Source organism: Gracilinanus agilis, chromosome 4, assembly GCF_016433145.1.
Source record: "Gracilinanus agilis isolate LMUSP501 chromosome 4, AgileGrace, whole genome shotgun sequence".
Lineage (NCBI taxonomy): Eukaryota > Metazoa > Chordata > Mammalia > Didelphimorphia > Didelphidae > Gracilinanus > Gracilinanus agilis.
Window position 1 is genome coordinate 115,909,392 of NC_058133.1, and position 18,984 is coordinate 115,928,375.

General features: G+C 36.8%; 1 protein-coding gene across 3 annotated transcripts in view; it reads left to right on the forward strand.

Moving 5' to 3' along the window:
• The window catches only part of HHAT (hedgehog acyltransferase), a 601,381-nt gene that overhangs the window by 29,480 nt on the left and 552,917 nt on the right, over positions 1–18,984 (forward strand). For all 3 annotated transcript variants that reach the window (XM_044672463.1, XM_044672465.1, XM_044672466.1), the window contains exon 2: positions 12,430–12,497. In XM_044672463.1, coding sequence (XP_044528398.1) covers positions 12,430–12,497 — 68 coding nt within the window. The remainder of the gene's footprint in view (positions 1–12,429; positions 12,498–18,984) is intronic.

Below are 18,984 nucleotides of genomic sequence, written 5' to 3' on the forward strand. Positions count from 1 at the left end.
AATCTCTTGCTTTACTTAATATTTCTTTATCATGTAATCTTTGTGGAAAACCCCTCCTTCCATTGAGTCTCTGCTTGCAGTTATAGAATTTGACATGTGATAATTTTTTTATACTGGTTGGTATTTGGGGTGATTTATCCTTCCAGCTTCTGTTCCTTTTTGGAGGTAGCTGTGCCAGGGCCAGGTCATGTTCTCTTTTTCATTTCTGGGTGCAATGGTTAGCCTTGATTGATCTTTCCCTGAGTCTCAAGTAACTCAGGAAAAATGTTTGCCATCTGAAGACACATGGCCCTAGGCTATCCTGGTTTGGGCACTGTGGAACTTTGTTTGCTCTTTGGCATCTAGTCTTATCCAGCATATAGCTCCTTCTTATCATCTTCATGCTTTCAATTATCTTCAGTTTCTCCCTGTCTATTAACTTCTCAACTGACTACCAATATGCTCATGTCTCTTGTATCTTCAAAAAAAAAAACTTTACTTGATCAGTTTGTCCCTGCTAGCTATTATTATCTCATACCCCTCCTTCCTTTTATAGTTAAACATGAAATGCTATCTATACTTGAATCTTCCACTTTTTCTTTCTTCTTACTCTTTTCTTCCCAGTTACCTTGAATTTCAACCTAGGTTTCACACTTGAATTCTCACTTTTTCTTATCCCCATAACCAATCTGTTGTCAAGTTTTAATCAGTTTTACATTCTTAACATTTCTTCTGTATGCTTCCTTCTCCCCTCTGACACTACCACCACCATTTTATAAGCATTCATCCCTTCGTGCTTGGACTATGCAATAGCCTGCTGGCTGATTTTTTTGCCTCATATCTCTTCCCACTCCAGTCTATCTCCTACTCAATCAGCTACTGAAGTAATCTTACTGAAGCATAGGTCTGATCGTGTTCTCTCTCTATTCAATAAACTCCAGTAGCTCCCTATTACTTCCACTATAAAATATAATCCCCCCCCTTTTTGCGTGTGTTCAAAACCTTTCATAAGTTGGCCCTCTCCTGCCTTTCCAGTCTTCTTACAGTTTACTCCAATATTTTCAGCAATCCAGTGATAATGTCCTCCTTGTTATTCCTCAAACAAGAAGCTCCATATCTCAACTGGTCATTTTCACTGATTATTCCCTATGGCTTTAATTTTTTTTCCTTATCTCTATCTCCTGGTTTCCCTGCTTCCTTCAAATCCCAATGAAAATCCTATCTTCAATAAGAAGCATTTTGTAATCTCCTTTAATACTAGTGCCCACCTTACCCCTTTACCAAATACTCAGTTTATCCTGTATGTATCTCATTTGTACATAGTTGTTTTCATATTGTTTTTCTCATAATACTGAACTCCTTTAGAGTAGTGATTATATTTTGCCTTTCTTTGTATCCATAGTTAGGTGCTTAATAAATGCTTATTAACTGACTGATGTAATGTTTATCATTACTAGCTCCTGCTCTCAAGGGCTTTGATGTCCCTAACCTGGGACTTTCTGCTTTTCCCTTGTTTTATCTTGTTAGAGGTTAGGGGAATCAGATCTTCCCATTTTCCTTCTAGGATATCTGTGGATTCTTGCTATTCCTTTAAGAAGTAGGAATAAATTGGAAAATTTCCGTGTATGCTTTTTTTTAAACCCATACTTTCTATTTTAGTAGCACTTCTAAGACAGAAGGTCAAGGACCAGGCAAATGGGGTTAAGTGACTTGCCCAAGGCCATATAGCTAGGACATATCTGAGGTCACAAGTGCACCCAGGTCCTCCAGACTCTAGAACTGGCTCTGTCCACTGTACTACCTAGCTGCCCCATGGTGTATGTTTTTTTTTTTTAAAGTATTTACTAAATCAAAACAATTTCAAAGCTTGTTTCAAAGTTTCATCCTAGTTTCAGATTTCTCCTTATTTGTATCCCTCTCAGCTGCCTTGTTTTTTCTTCTGTACATCTCTAATTCTTTTCTTGGCTTCACTTCTTACTCTTGGAACTTATTTCTTCACCATACTCTTGGGGAGGTACTTTCTTTTTCTCCCTCCCCCACTCCCCCCAACCTATTCAAGTGTTGTCTTCCTCATTAGAATTTAAACTCTAATGACTGGTACAGGATAAGAATTTAATAAATGCTCATTGATTGAAAAATACATTAATAACTTTCTTTTAAAAAAATTTAGGGAAAACTCCTCTTGTAAAAAAATAACTGTAGTCAGGCAAAACAGATCTATACATTGGCCATCTTCAAAATCTCTTTATGCCTCTTGAGTTCATCTTTCTACTAAGAGGTGAATATAATATGCTTTATTATTGGTGTTAAGGAGTTGTGGTTGATTGTGGCATTGATCAGCGTTCTTTTATCTTTCCAAGTTGTTTTTCTTTATGATGTCAGTTGTTTCCTTTACAGGGTCAATGGTTCTCTTGGTTCTTTGATGGGTATATATTTTGGGGGAGGAGTGGGATTGGTAGCATCACAATATGCCCCCAGAATATGCTGAACTAGAATAGACTGTGGTAATTTATAAGCATTCTTCCCATAATAGTTCAGGCAAATCTGGTCTTTCAACTTTCCTAAACCAAAATCATTCATACTATAGACCCAGGTATGAATTGAAGCTTAGTAGGTTTTAAAACTAAAAACATTTGCACTCTGTGTCTAATGGTGGTCACCAACACAATCTTGTATTAACTGGACATAGCTGGGTACAGGGACTATAGAACACAGTGAATGCTGCATCAAGGACAGGCAGTATGGTGCAGTCAATGGAGAGCACTGGTTGCGGAATCACAAGATTTGGTTTCTAATCTTGGCTCTGCTACTTGTTACTTTTCCCCTTGCGCTTCAATCTACTCCTCTGTAAAATTAGGAGGTGGGACTAGTTCAGGGACTAGTTCTTAACTTGGCATCTGGGATACCTTCTATCTTGTGTAGCCTTGGGCAAGTCACTTAGTCACTATTTGCCTTAGTTTCCTTGTCAGAAAAATGGGAATTATAGCATCTCCTCCCAAGGTTTTCATGAGGAAAAAATGAGATATTTGTACAGCATATTGCAAACCTTAAAGTGCTATATAAATGCTAGATAACAGTTTCATACTTTGATAATTGTTTTAAAATAAAAATTTAATATAATTTTGATAAGTATACTTTAGTATAATTAAATATAACTTTTCTTTGTAAATTTGCATATTTTTTATGCATTTAGGAAAGAAAAAAGGAAAACAAAATGATCAAAAACTTATGTGCCACTCTGCTAAGCATTTTACAATTATTACCTCATTTGACCTTTGCAACAATCCTGGGATGTAGGTGCCATTATTATTCCCATTTTACAGCTGAAGAAACTGAGGCAAACAGTTCATTTTTCTTAGGGTCAAACAACTAAGTGTCTAAAGCTGGATTTGAATTTTTTTTTTTACTCCAGTCACAGTGCTCTATCCACTATGCCACCTTGTTGCCTTCTGGCCATTAAAATATGATTCTGAAAAGGATTCCATAGATTTCACCAGATTTATCAAATAAGTGACAAAATATGTTAACTTTGTTTTTTTAAGAGAGAGAAAGAGGTTTACTCCAATTTAATAACTGGCTTGTAGGAAATCCTCATGACACACTTTTAAGCTTAATCTGCATGAACATTTTCTCTCTCACTTTAACTCTAGACAATCAGCAAAATAATAAATCAAGCCTTGATTTATAACATTTGCCAACTTTCAAAGTGTTCATAGTGGAAATTTAATAAGTGGCTGTTGTGAGCTGGTTCAGCTGACTCTAGCACACCCCAACTTGAATTAGATGATCTCTAAGCCTCATCTGGCTCTAAATTCTATGATCCTGGAGGGGGGGAAATGATAAGATCTGGAAGGAGAAGCTCTTTGAGGCAGAGATTTTTATTCTTTTCATGAAATATTTTATTATTGTTTTGTCTTTCAGTGGGGTTCTAAAGACTTTGGCTCCTGCTATCACCAAATACCTCTTTTTTTTGGAGTACCTGGAGCCCAGACATCTGGGTTTCACATTTTGATATATTAATAGATCTTCATCCTTAAGAAAGAAGCTGGTTCAAGAGTATATGTGGGAAGATATATTTTGTACCTCTCAATGGAAATGTCTCCTGAACCACCCTCTATCTTCCATGGAAGAATAAGAGTTTTACCTGAGTAAATGACATAATATTCCTGAGTAATCCCATTGGAGCCAGTTTAGCTGGGTGTTAACCTTTACTCCTTGAGGGGAAGCAAAGTTAGAAATTATCCAAACATTAATTCTTCTTGGTTTTGGAATGTGCCTTTGCTCTTTTGTTCGGGTATAGGTGTGCCTCATATTTGAGGGATTCATAAAGCTTTAAAGAAGCCTGATGATTCAGATGCTGGAAAGGAGTCTAACTTTATCATCTCAAGTATCCCTTTCCACCCTTATTCTGATACTCTTCCATGCTAGGTATTCATTCATTCATTCATTCATTCATTCATTCATTCATTCTTTCACTCATTTGTTCATTCATTCATTAATTGTGGAGAAGGAACACTACCTGCAACAGCTCCTAATCAACTGTCACCAACAGGCATTGGATACAAAAGCCTTGTGAATGGCAGTACCATCCATATCAGTGGTCTTGCTTCCAGAATGCTCTCACAACAGCTCTTCCTAAATGTATCTGGGGAAGCAACTCCTGAAGGGGGTGTCCAGCTCTACTAACTGCTACCCTATGGGGAAAGAAAGCCATTTGGGCTGAAACAGCAGAGTATTCCAGGCAGTTAAGACCACCATTACTGCCATTTTGATCACTTTTTCCTTCAGACCCTGATGGAGCCATCCCAGAACTCTGAGCCCAGGAGCCTCAGGGAATAGCAAGACTTCTAGTCCCTGTAGTCATCATCCTAGGAACCAATTCCTATGGAGATGCAATCTAACAATAGCTCCTGCAGGTGCTCCAGCCACATCTACACAAGATGCAGAAAAGAAAATTCTTGCCACCAAAGTCCTTGGCATTGTCAAGGTTTTTAGAAGTAAAATGTCATTTTAAGATAGTCACCATTTTCTTTGCCATTGAACCCTAAGCACCATGGGAACTTTCCATTTGAGAGCAGCTGAAATCTTTGATATGTGTTGTCTTCCTCATTAGAAAGTGAGCATGTTGAGAGGAGGTACTGTCTCATTTTTCTATTTATATCTCCAATACTTAACACAGTGCTTTGTATATAGTAAACACTTAGTAAATGCTTTTTTATTTATCCAAGAAATATTTCCCCAATTAATAAATGGTCAAAGGATATGAATGGACAGTTTTCAGAAGAACGAACCAAAACTATCCATCCATAATTACATGAAAAAATGCAGTAACTGATTAGAGAAGTGCACATTAAAACAACTCTAAGATGTCATCTCAGAACTCTCAAATTGGCTAACATGACATGAAAGAAAAATGACAAATGGTGTAGGGTATAGAGAAAAACAGGGACACTAATGCATTGTTGGTATAGTAGCTACATTAAACACTTAATGTGTGCTGGGTATTGTATGAGGTCAGGGAATACAAAGAAAGCTAAAACATGATCTCTGCCATCAAGGAGCTTATATTCTAATGGAGGAGACAAGATGCAAAAAACTACATTCAAACAAGCTGTATAAATGGAAGGTTATCTCAGTGGGGAAAAAAACCCAGTACAAGGAATGGTAAATAATGTGTGTGTGCTTGTGGGGTTTTGGGAAAAGTCTTTTGCAAAAGGTGGTATTTGAGTTGAATCTTGAAGGAAACTGGAGAAGCTTAGAGTTGGAATTCAAGAAAGTTCATTTTAGACTTGGAGGATGCCAGTGGAAATTCACAGAACTGGTAGGTGGAGTATTGAATGTGAGGAACAAGAAATCAACAACACAGTTTCTTCCTTAAGGAGATCACATTTTTGTATTAAAGACAATATATTTGTAAGAATAACAATTATACCAGACTATTCAACAAGAGAGAAAAAATGCAGAATTGTAAGAGTTTAGAGAATGGAGAGAGAATTTCCAACTGGAGTGAATGGAAAAAGAAAGTTTCATTGAGGAAGTGACTTTGAGATATGCCTTAAAGAAAAATTTTCAACAGTAGAGATAGGCATAATTAAGGTTATTTTGGGTGAAGAGAATGATATGAGTAATGATATGAGTAATAAGTCCAAGGTATATTGGCAAACGGGGACATTTTCCAGTTTGGCTGAGTGAAATGGGTGGATATAATGGGAAATAAAAGTGGACAGGTGGCTTAGGCACTACATTGTAGAGTTGAATGTTAGATTTAGACTTTATTTAAGAAGCAATAGGGAACCAATGGACATATTTGTATAAAAAATGCCATGATGTTTCATTAAGGTTAGTCATGTGGTCATGTTTTAGAGCAGTGGTGGGCAAACTTTTTAAAGAGGGGGCCAAAGGACAGGAAATGCTCATCTGTCAGTCTGTTTCTAAGGCAACTCTTTCGAAGTTCCATTGTATTGTATCCTATTCATTGTATTTGTCAGATTAGGAATAATGTTGCACAGCTGGATAGAACATTACAGGGGGTGGCATCTGGCCTGCAGGGTGTAGTTTGCCCATCACTATTTTAGAGGAAGGAAATACTGGCAACTATCACAATAGGAAGACCTGAATTTGGAGTCTTGTTCTGCTACTATCTGTATGCTCTTAGATAAGCTACTTATATTCCTTGAACCTCAATTTTTTGTCTGTAAAACAGTATTGGACCAAGATGACTTTTAAGGTCTGATGCTTAATTCTATGAACCAGTAATTTGAGACTACAATGATACTTTTTCCCAGATTAGGGGAAACAAATTAATTATTTGAATATTTTAGTTTAAAAGCTCAGTGGACTTCATTTTGTATTGGTGGAGTGATGATAAAGAGAATGGGAACTGTTTTAATGTTAAATTTTATGCATTGTGTCAGTAGGAGCCTGGAAACTAGATTTCCTTTAGTTTTGTAATTTAAAGGATGGGTTTAGTTTTACCTTCTACTCTCTGTAGCAAATTTCCTTGAGGAGTCCTATCAGAGTCCGGGGGCATCTAGTTCAGCACATCCCTGCACAAGAATTCCCTGTACAACATACCTGAAGAATGGTTTTCCTACATTTGCCTGAAATCCTCCAGTGAGAGGGAACTTGCCCACTACCTTTTTTGTTTTAAACATTTACCTTCCGTCTTAGAAGCAATACCGTATATTGGTTCCAAGGCAGAAGAGTGATAAGGGCTAGGCAGTGGGGGTTAAGTGACTTGCCCAGGGTCACACAGCTAGGACATATCCAAGGCCAGATTTGAACTTAGAACCTCCTGTCTCTAGGTGTGGCCTTTTATCCACTGATCCACCTAGTTGTCCCCTGCCCACTGCCTTCTGAGAAAGTTCATTCCAATTTTGGGTAGCTTTAATTATTAGGATAATTTTTCTTACATCAAGCTAATTTTGCCACTTTGCCAACTTCTACTCCCATCATCCCTGTTTCTACCTTCTGAGGCCAAACAAAACAATTTAATCTTTTTTTTTTTGCACATAGATACCCTTCAGATATTTCAAGAGAGCCATCTAACACTCCTCCCCCTTTTCTTCTCTAGAATAATTGTTCCCAGATACTTCAATTGCTTCTTGTACAGTGAATTTAGTTTGTGGTAAGTGTTCAAATGTGTTTGTGGGAAGCACTTTCCTCACCATTTGGCATCTGATTTTCTTTAAATGCAGTTGATTTTGAAATGTCACAGACTGCACCTTAGGAATGAGAGCTGTGTATCTTAGTTAGATTTGTTATATCTAACTAAGGCCTTAGAGGCTAGAAACGCATGGTTCTACACAGACTTTTCTGAGAAGCCTACATCTTGCTTTGGTATATATCAGGGGTCAGCAACGTATGGCTCTTGAGCCATATCTGGCTCTTTTGAGGGCTAGATATGGCTCTTTCTACAGGATCCATAAAGTCAATTTTTTTTCAGGCGCTGTTACAGGAGCCGCACTGTGAGCACTGTACGGCTCTCACGAAATTACATTTTAAAAAATGTGGTGTTTATGGCTCTCATCGCCAAAAAGGTTGCCGACCCCTGGTATATATAGTCAGTTTGTGGGAAGCAGAAGCAGACTAAATGGCTTCCCAGAATGCCTATACATACACAAGAAAAATTCTGTCTTTGACATGTGGTCAGTAATATTTCAGTCATTTTTTATGAGTTCCTTGAATTTCAAGCCAGAGGTAATAGTGAAGAACAAAGTGTCATTTGTTGTCTCCTTTCCCAAATGTGTGCTTGGAAATCTTTGGGTATTATAATCAGAGAAGAAGAGAGGAAAAAAAAAGACATGGGCAGAATCTGACTCACCCATATTACTGACTTCAAATTTATTATAGACTGCATAGTGATGGTGGCCTCCTCTTGTGGCCTTGGCTGAGGTCTGGGAAACATTTTTTGTGAGCTCAGGGACACATTCCTTTATAGAGATGGCTATCCTCTTTGTAGTTAAAGTTCCCTGAGATATGGGAATGTGAATATAATAGCCTTCTGGCATTTTGGATCTTCTTCTCTGCAGGTTGTTGGAATGGTCTGGACTCTTTGGAGATTTTGAGTTTTTGCTTATCTCAGATCATGTTATCTTTTGATATAGGGAGAGTGAGAGAGACAGACAGACAGATAGCAGACAGACACAGGGACAGAGAGAGAGAGACAGACAGAGAGAGACAGAGACACAGAGAGAGACAGAGATAGATACAGAGACAGAAAGACGGAGAGACAGAGGCAGAGACAGAGACAGAGACACAGACACAGAGAGAAACAGAGAGATACAGAGAGAAAGCCAGAGCCAGAGCCAGCACTAACAGGAAAGCAGTTGGGAATAGAGCCAAGGCCTTCCAGCATAAAGGAAGACAATAGGAGATACTAGAATGATACAGACTTTTATCAATAATGGCTACTTATTGTGAGAATAACTCACCTCCACCACACCAAAGATGGAGGGGAGGCATGGGACTGTTGGGGAGGGGTTGAGCTCAGAGAGGCAGAAATGGAGATCTCTTGGTTCCCCTCTTCTGGTTGAGAAGGGGAAGTGAGGAGACCCCACTTTGTTCTCCTTAGATACTTCTAGTGTTAATACAAAGTTAATGAACAAATGAACAACAATAGAAACAAAGGTGTCATTAAATTTGTTTATGACCTGAATCTATGACTTAGCTCTTAATTATCTGGAGCTAATTTCCTTATTAGGAATTAGAATTAAGGTAAGCTGGTAGATATCTAAAAGGTCTGTGAACTTGGATTGGGAAAAATAATTTGTCTTTATTTTCAGTAACCTCTATCTGAAATTTAGCATTTCTTTCTATTATGAATTTGGGTATCAAACTATAATGATTTTAACAGTTCCTATGACTTTGTCACCAGTACATATCACGGATATTTTCATATCACATTAGTTAGAAATTGATTGGAAGTTCAACAACTGCATGAGTCTTTCCTTGTGAAGGACCATCCCACAGTTTAATGTTCTTATTCAAGTTAGACCAATATCAGTCTTCATGCTAATTTCTTAAAAAAACCATTAACTTGCCTGTATTTTAAATGTACAGATATCCCTTCCACATTGTGACTTTTCCCATCGTGGTTTTGATATATTGCAGGTCTGCATAAGAAATGGGAATTTTGGGGGTGTTTTTGGAAGCTGCAGACAACATGTGAAGGCTAGTAGATGACACAGAAAAAGATTAGAAACTCAGAAAAGAATGAAATATATGTATAGTATTGTGTGATGTCAATATATTTTATCTTTTAATATAACAAATATACAAAATTTCTTTTTTAAAGATAAAATAAGTAAAAAAAGTTTATAGAAGCCAGAAGATGACACACAAAAGTTTGAAATGTTAACCTTGACCTACATATAATCTATGACTAAATAATTAACCCAAATTTTACAATAAGGGACTGTAAACACCCCATAAAAGAAAAAGAAAAATTCATACTACTGTTCTGGTATGAAGGGATGGCCAAAATTTTTTATGCAAATTTCCCAGATTATGGGGTAGCTACAACCTTATGTCCCTAATCTCCACAATGTGGAAGGAATATTGTACTGTCTAATTTACTATATTAATAAAAGTATATATTTTATGATTACAAATGTATTTTTAATTTTTTGATAATTGTATTTCAACATAATTCAACATAATTCAACAAAATACAATTCCATGTATTTTATTTTATACATTTAAATACATTATTCTGAGAAGGGGCCCATAAGTTTCAACAGAATGACCAAAGGGATTCATCACACACACACACAATTTAATATCCCCTGCTCTAAAACATACTCTTTCTAAACAATAGCAGTAACTAGCATTTACATAGAACTTTAAGATCTGCAAATCTGCTTACAAATATGGTTTCATCTGATCTCACAATATTTCAGGGGTATTTGTTATTGTTATCCCTATTTTATAGAAGAGAAAACTGAGGCAGTGATTTTTTTTTGCTTACACAATCACACAGCTACTAAGGTTTAGGCTGGATTTGAACTCAGATTTTCCTAATTGCTGCTCACATACTCTATCTACTCTACTACCTAGATATTTAAGATGTACTCAAGGTTTTTGTTCAGCAGTCCCTTAATGAACTAGCAGAAAAGTGCAAGGAGCTGGAATGGGCCACTGGGGCATAGGAAATCACCTTGATACCCTTTACCATCCTGTCTTCCATTCTGGGAATGCTTTTCATATTAATAATGACCTTCCTAAAATGTGATGCCCAGAACTGATCATAATACTTCAGATTCTAAGAATTGAAGCTTTTCAATTTCTAAGGAGGAAGGTTGAGGAGGGGGTCCAAAGGAAGCTGATGAAATCATCAAGCTGAAAATGTACTTGTTTACCAGACTCTTTAATATCTGAATCAGACAAGTGAAAGGACAAATGGCTATTCTGTACCACATAAGAGTGACTATTCTATACCACAAAGAACTCTGAATATCTATAGAAATGGAAGTTATTAATTCCAATAGTTTGATAAATATTTTACTGCTCCAAATTCCTGACATTAGCATAATATGCCTCTTGGTAGAGTAGGAGTTAATATTAGGAGCCCTGAGATTTTGTATTTATTCTTTTTAAATATATATACATATATATATATACGTATATATACATATATATGTTTATTTTACTAAGTAGTTCACTAAGTATTACATTTGACAAATTTTTAACATTCATTTAAATTTTTTTTGAGTTCCAAATTCTCTCCTTGTCTTTCATTCCTCTCCTAACCTTAAGAAGGCAAAAAATTTAATATTGATTAGACATATGAAGTCATGCAAAACATATTTCCATGTTATCCATATTACAAAAGAAAATATATGCACAAAAATATTCCAAGAAAAATAAAGTAGAAGAAAAATAATGTGCATCAATTTGCACTAAAAATTCATCAGTTCTCTCTGGAGGTAGAGAGCATTTTTCATCATGAGACCTTTAAAATTGTCTTGGATCATTATCTTGATCTGAGTTGCTCAGACTTTCACAACTGATCATGCATACAGTGTTCTCTTGCTTTTGCTCTTTTCATTTTGAATCAGTTCATATAAGTCTTCCCAGGTTTTTTTGAAACCATCTTGCTTATAGCACAATAGCATTTCTTCACAGTCATATACCATAACTTGTTCTTCCATTCCATTCAGTTTCCAGTTCTTTGTCACCATGAAAGGAGCTGGTATAAATATTTTTGTACAAATACGTCTGTTCATTTTTTTCCTTTGGTGTCTTTGTGATATAGACCTAGTACTGGTATAATTTTTTAGTCCTTGTATTTATTCTTTAACTACCTATCTATATGTACAAGCTCACTTTTGTTTCTATCCCCAGTACCTGGTACTGAGGCTGGCACACTGTAGATATTTAACATATGACTGTTGATTGGTGTGACCCAATAAGGGCAGAGTTCAGTGGAACCATCCTTTCCCTTGCCCTGGATGCTATACCTCTGTTGTAAATAGTCTTTAAAAAAAATCCTTACCTTCTCTATTAGGATCAATACTGTGTATTGGATTCAAGGCAAAAGAGCAGAAAGGGCTAGGCAATGAGAGTTAAATGACATGCCCAGGGTTATATAGCTAGGAAATATTTGAACCCAGGACCTCCTGTCTCTAAGGCTGGCTCTCAATCCATTGAACCACCTAGCTGCCCCCTTGAATATAGTCTTAAGATTGCAGTAGCCCCTTGGGTTGACTCATGTTGAGCTTGGTGTCCACAAAAACTCTTGGATCTGTTTTAAGTGAATTTCTGCCTAGCCACGTATCCCCTATATTGTACCACTGAAATTATTTTTTGAGGCCAGGTAAGAATTTAGGGTTATGTATGCATGCATACACACAAATACATATAACACAATAGGTTCTCCTTGCCAAAGGCAAGCTGAACCAGCCCTGTTTTAGCTAGAGTTCTGATTAATGGATGCTATTCTTCTTGCAGCTCATGAAAAGGAATTGGACCAAGAGTTTGAGCTGCAGACAGATACTTTATTTGGAGGATTAAAGAAGGTAAGAACTATATGAATGTCTATAAGTCTTTCTTTGAACTTCTGCTTTGAATGTTTTGCATCTCTTTTGTTTCCTCTGTTATTATTCATGTATTATTTAACAGCTGGAATGAAATATCTCTTTTGCTGCAAGAAAGTTGTCAAGCATTTATTAAGAATATACTATATGCACTATACTAGGCTCTGAGGATATAAAGAAAGGCAAAAAACCCTAAACCCTAAACCCAAAGCAACCTATTCTTACTCTAAAGGAGCCTACAGTCTAATGGGAGACATAACATGTAAATAACTATTAATAGAATAATATACAAGATAAATAGGAAATAACCCCAGAAGGAAGGCATTAAGCATTTAGGAGGATAAGCTTCCTATAGAAGTTAAGATTTTAGCTGGGATTTGAAGGAAGCCAGGGAAGCTAGAAAACTGAGACCAGGAGGGAGAGAACAGGAATGGAGGGACAGCCAGAGAAAATGCCTGGAATTAGGAGATGGACTTCCCTGTGTGGAGAATAGTAAGGAGGACAGTGACACTGGATTACAGGATAGATACATAGAGGGAAATAAGGTGTAAGGAAACAAAGAAATAGAGAAAGAAAAGCTCTTTTAGTATATTATTAGTATTTCTTACCAACCTTACCTTTGGGGATTGAGTCATGTCTTAAGATTTTTCTTGGTTTTCTACTCTTTGGATTCATAGCTCTTTTGCTACACAATGGCCCTCAATTATTTTTTCCTATTATTTGTGAATATCTACATTTTTAAAAATGCATATAATTATGTTAAAATTTCTCTTTTCTGGTAGAGGATAACTTTACCTATTACTCTTTATGACCTTTGCTAGTGAGTCCTAAATTCTTAAAAATCTGCCACCCTGGAAAAGTGTCCAATGGATTACATGTCTGGGCCTCACACATTTGAAGAAGTCTCAACCCTTGGGACTCTCTGGCTCTTCCTAGAAATTCTCTTTTTAGAAGGGGGCCCAGGCCCAGACCCAGGCCAGTTATGTCTTCATTCCTTTTTATGCTGCTCCCAATTCTCCTGGACTTTCTTGGTTCTCTCTACAATGTTTTTCTTTCTCTTTCCCTTTTTCAGTTCCCTTTTTATGTGTTCTCTTTTCTCAGAATGTAATCTCTTTAAGGCAAGGACTATTGTTCCTTCTGCTTGTATTAGTATTCCCAGTACTTAACAAAGTACTTGGTACCTAGTGCACTTAATTCTTGGGGTAAGAATGCACCATTTGACAAAAATTTATGGGAAAACTGGAAAACGGTTTGGAAGGAATTAGGCATCATCACTATTTAATAAATTTTCTGATATAGCCTGAGCAGGGCAGAGTTCAATAGGACAGGTCCTCTCTCTTCCCCTGGACGCTGTATGTCTGTTGTGAATATGATTTTCAAAAATCTATATAGTCAATAGATTTATTTATTCATTTTTAGTCATGACAATTTTTGTTTTTGAAAAACCTATAAATTCATATGTGAAACTATAAATTCATATGTTCAGTTCTTTCACTCTCTCTTAGTGATAGAAATATCTACCTAGATAAAATGTCTTGAAAATACAGAAGAAAGTTCTGGTATTTTCAACTTTTTCAAACTGACAAATTTTACTTAGAACTGTAGCAAATTCAGCTTGGTTTCCTTTTTTGGGAAAGAGGTTGCATCTGATCTAGTTATAATTTGCTTTTTCAGAAGTAACATCTTTATGGTTTTTTGCGGGGTGAAAGTGAACCTATGCTCTTGGAGGCCAGGAGACAGATATTCAGATAGGTCTTAACAAGAATCCTTGAAGAAGCATGGTGTTGGACCAAATATACACCTATTGTCTGAGGTTATTCTAATTCAATGTGAAGAGGCTTATTATTATGTTGACTGCAGAGTGATACATTTTTTTTGTCATAGTAACTTTTGAAAACTGTTTCCTCTGCATATCACAAAGGGGCTCCATTCTGTGTTGGTGACAACTACTTAGGCTGAAGAAATAAAATTTTCAAATGTTGATATAAATATTATTTATTATCAGAAGTAGTAGCTTATCCTTTTCTCTGCCTTACTAATCTCTTTTCATGCCAAGTTATTATGTAGAATAAAAAAATTATAGGACCACAGATTCAGAGCTAGATTCTTCTAGACCAGTAACTCCATTTTATAGATGAGGAAATTCCCCATTCCCTGGGGAAGTGAATTACCCAAGATTATATAGATAATAGGTGTCAGTTGATTAATCAACAGCCATTTATTAAACACCTACTATGGTGTTCAGCATATAAATACAAAGAATAAAACTTTCTCAACTCACATGGGAGTATGGTCTGTGATGGTGGGAATGGGGATGGGGGAACAACCAAATGCACATAAATATGCAAGTAGGATTTAATCTCTGGTCCTTTGATTTCTGAGCCATGGCTCTTTTTATTGCCCGATATAAAGCAAGGGCCAAGTTTAGGTAGGACAATGAAAGCAGCTCTGACCTATAGGATTTCTCAAAAAGGCATAGGTGGGTTTCCTGGTTAAGATGGTGGCAGCTGCTTAACCTCTCCTAACCGAAACATACAGGACTCCTCAAGAAAACATAAAAACAAATCCAGAGGAACAAAGGGACCCCACAACAGGGCACAGCATTGGAGGTATGTGGAATCGGGGCATTTCCATGCTATAAAGGGGTGAAACAGCTCTCAGTAAAATGTGAGCTGAGCAACCCCCTCCCCCACCCCACACCACCTACAGTGCCAAAGTCAGTGCACAAGAGTTAAAGCAAGTTTGGGGCACGCATTAAGTCTGTGGCAGCTACCTGGGGTCACCAGGGTCTGCTCCTGAGCAGCTAGACTTAAGACCCCAAGAGGCTAAAGAACAAGCGCGGACTTTGAACGCAGACCCTGAGCGCAGGCACGAGTGCGGGCACAGACTCAAGCCCAGACCCGGATCCTGAGCGCAGGCAAGAATTTGGATCTTCAGCACAGGCGGGGACCTTGAGTGGGGACCCAGTGCAGAAGGGGTTCACAACTGTGGAAGCTGAGACTGTTAAAGGAGCCACGGGCAGAGGAACAACGAAGGGGACCGCCAGGAGATTTGTCCCTGAGAACAACTAGACCTGAGACCTCAGGAGCCTAAAGAGCACAGACCCTGAGTGTGAGGATAAACCTGAGAGGGCACAGGGCTAACAATGGCAAGCCAGAGACAAAAACCCCAAAAGAGAAAGATCATCAAGAAGAAATCTGTAACACTCGACAACTTTTACAAAGATAAAATCCAGACAAAAGAGTAAACAGCAGAGGAGAACAAACAAGTAATCATATTCAAACCTTCCAAAAATAATGAAAACTGGACACAAGCCATTGAAGAGTTCAAATCTGAGATGATGAGAAAGATGGAAGAGATTTGGCGAGAGAAGTGGGAAATAGCTCAAAAGGAAATTAACAGGTTAGAAGACAGAAACTCGAAATTGGAGAAAGATGCCCAAAAATCAAATGAAATGGTAAGCAAAATGGAAACCAAAATCTGGCAAGAAAATAACAGTTTAAAAGGCAGAATTTTGCAATTGGAAAGTGAGGCTCAGAAATCAAATGAACTGATAAGCAAATTGAACACCAGAAATGACCAGATTGAAAAGGAAAACCAGTTCCTAAAGGCTAGAATTGAACAATTAGAAGCTAATGATCTCTCAAGACAGCAAGAACAAATAAAACAAAGTCTAAAGACTGATAAAATAGAAGGAAACATGAAATATCTCAATGAGAAAGTGACAGATCAAGAAAACAGGTCTAGAAGACACAATCTGAGAATGATTGGTCTTCCTGAAAAAGCAGGCATTAATAGGAATTTGGACTCCATACTAAAAGGAATTATCCAGCAAAATTTCCCTGAAGTTCTACAGCAAGAGGGCAATATAGACATTGAAAGGCTCCATAGATCACCCTCTATACTAGACTCAGAAAAGACAACCCACAGGAATATAATAGCCAAATTCAAGAGCTTCCAAGTAAAAATAAAAAAATTTTCAAGAAGCCAGAAAGAGACAACTCAGATATCAAGGAGCAACAATCAGGATCACACAGGATCTGGCAGCCTCCACAGTAAAAGACCGCAAGGCTTGGAATATGATATTCAGAAAGACAAGAGAACTGGGTCTACAACCAAGGATCATCTACCCATCAAAACTAACCATATACTTCCAGGGGAAAGTTTGAGCATTCAACAAGATAGAAGATTTCCAAGTATTTGCAAGGAAAACACCAGGACTAAATGGAAAGTTCGATATCCAACCACAAAAACAAAGAGAAACATGAAAAGGTAAATAAGAACCAGAGGGGAAAGAAAGAAAACTCGTACTTTTTAAATTTGCCTCTTTAAGGGCTTCAGTATGATCTAATTATTTGTATTCCTATGTGAAGAAATGTTATGTATAATCCTCTGTAAGGAACTCTATTCACTATTATAGTATTCATTATTATAGTAATTAGAAGAATTATTCATAGGGAGAGGTTGGAGTACTAAATGGTCCAAGATGATATGGGGGTGGGAAAGAGGGAGGTGAATAGTAGAGGACACCAAAAGAAACTTGAATGAATAAAAAAATAGAATATTCTATTACACAAAAAGAGGGCATGGGTAGGGGAAGGGATGAATACTATTATAAGAAGGAGAGGAAGAGAGCATTAAGAGGTAATATTTAAACCTTACACTCAGTGTAATTAACCCTGAGAGGGAAGAGTAGCTTTATCCATTGGGATATAATACTCTATCTAACCCTACTGAGAAAGTCAGAAGGGATAAACCAAGGGGAGGAAGGGAGTGGGGAGGTAATGAAAGTGAGGGGAGAAGAAGGGGGAGGGAATTCATTAGGCCTTAAAAATAAATAGAGGGGAATAATAAGGGAGGGTGTAGGAAGGGAAGTAAATCAAGGGAGGAGACAAGGGTTACTGGTATAAAGCAAACCACTGGTTTAAAAGGAAATAGTGTAAGAAGAAGAAGTAGAACTAGGAGAGGATACCAAAATGTTGGCGAATACACAACTGATAATTATAACTCTGAAAATGAATGGTATGAACTTACCCATAAAAAGGAAGCAAATAGCAGAGTGTATTAGAAACCAAAATCCTACCATATGCTGTCTACAAGAAACACATATGAGGCGGGTGGACATTCACAGGTTTAAGGTAAAGGGCTTGAGCAAAATCCTTTGGGCCTCAAATGAGAAAAAGAAGGCAGGAGTGGCAATTATGATTTCTGACAAAGCCAAAGTAAAAATAGATATGATTAAAAAAGACAGGGAAGGTCATTACATCCTGATAAAAGGCAGTATAGACAATGAAGAAATAACAGTGCTCAATATGTATGCACCAAATGGCATAGCAACCAGATTCATAAAGGAGAAACTGGCAGGATCTCAAGAAGAAAATAGATAGTAAAACCATAGTAGTGGGAGGTCTAAATATCCCTCTTTCAGATCTAGATAAATCAAACCAAAAAATAAATAAGAAAGAGGTAAGAGAGATGTATGAAGTCCTAGAAAAATTAGATTTAATAGATATATGGAGAAAAATAAATAGGAACAAAAAGAAATATACCTTCTTTTAAGCTGCACATGGTACATTCACAAAGACTGACCATGTAACAGGGCATAGAAACATGGCAAACAAATGCAAAAAAAGCAGAAATAATAAATGTAAGCTTTTCATATCATAATGCAATAAAAATAATAATAAGTAAGGGCACATGGACAGGCACATCAAAAATTACTTGGAAATTAAATAATATGATTCTCCAAGATAATTTAGTTAAAGAACAAACCATAGAAACAATTAATAATTTCACTGAAGAGAATGACAATGATGAGACATCCTACCAAAATCTGTGGAATACAGCTAAGGCAGTACTCAGGGGAAAATTTATATCCTTGAGTGCATATATTAACAAATTAGGGAGGGCAGAGATTAACGAATTGGTCATGCAACTTAAAAAACTAGAAAGAGAGCAAATTTAAAATCCCCAGATGAAAACTAAATTAGAAATACTAAAAATCAAGGGAGAAATTAATAAAATGAAAAGTAAAAGAACTACTGAATTAATAAATAAGACTAGAAGCTGGTATTTTGAAAAAACAGATAAAATAGACAAAGTAGTGGTCATTCTAATGACAAAAAGGAAAGAAGAAAACCAAATTGACAGTATCAAAGATAAAAAGGGAGACCTCACCTCTAATGAAGGGGAAATTAAGGCAATCATTAAAAACTATTTTGCCCAATTATATGGCAACAAATATAACAATTTAGGAGATATAGATGAATATCTACAAAAAATATAAATTGCCTAGATTAACAGCAGAAGAAATAGAATACCTAAATAATCCCATATTAGAAAAAGAAATTGAACAAGCCATCAAAGAACTCCCTAAGAAAAAATCGCCAGGGCCTGATGGATTCACAAGTGAATTCTATCAGACATTCAAAGAGCAACTAATCCCAATACTATACAAATTATTTGATAT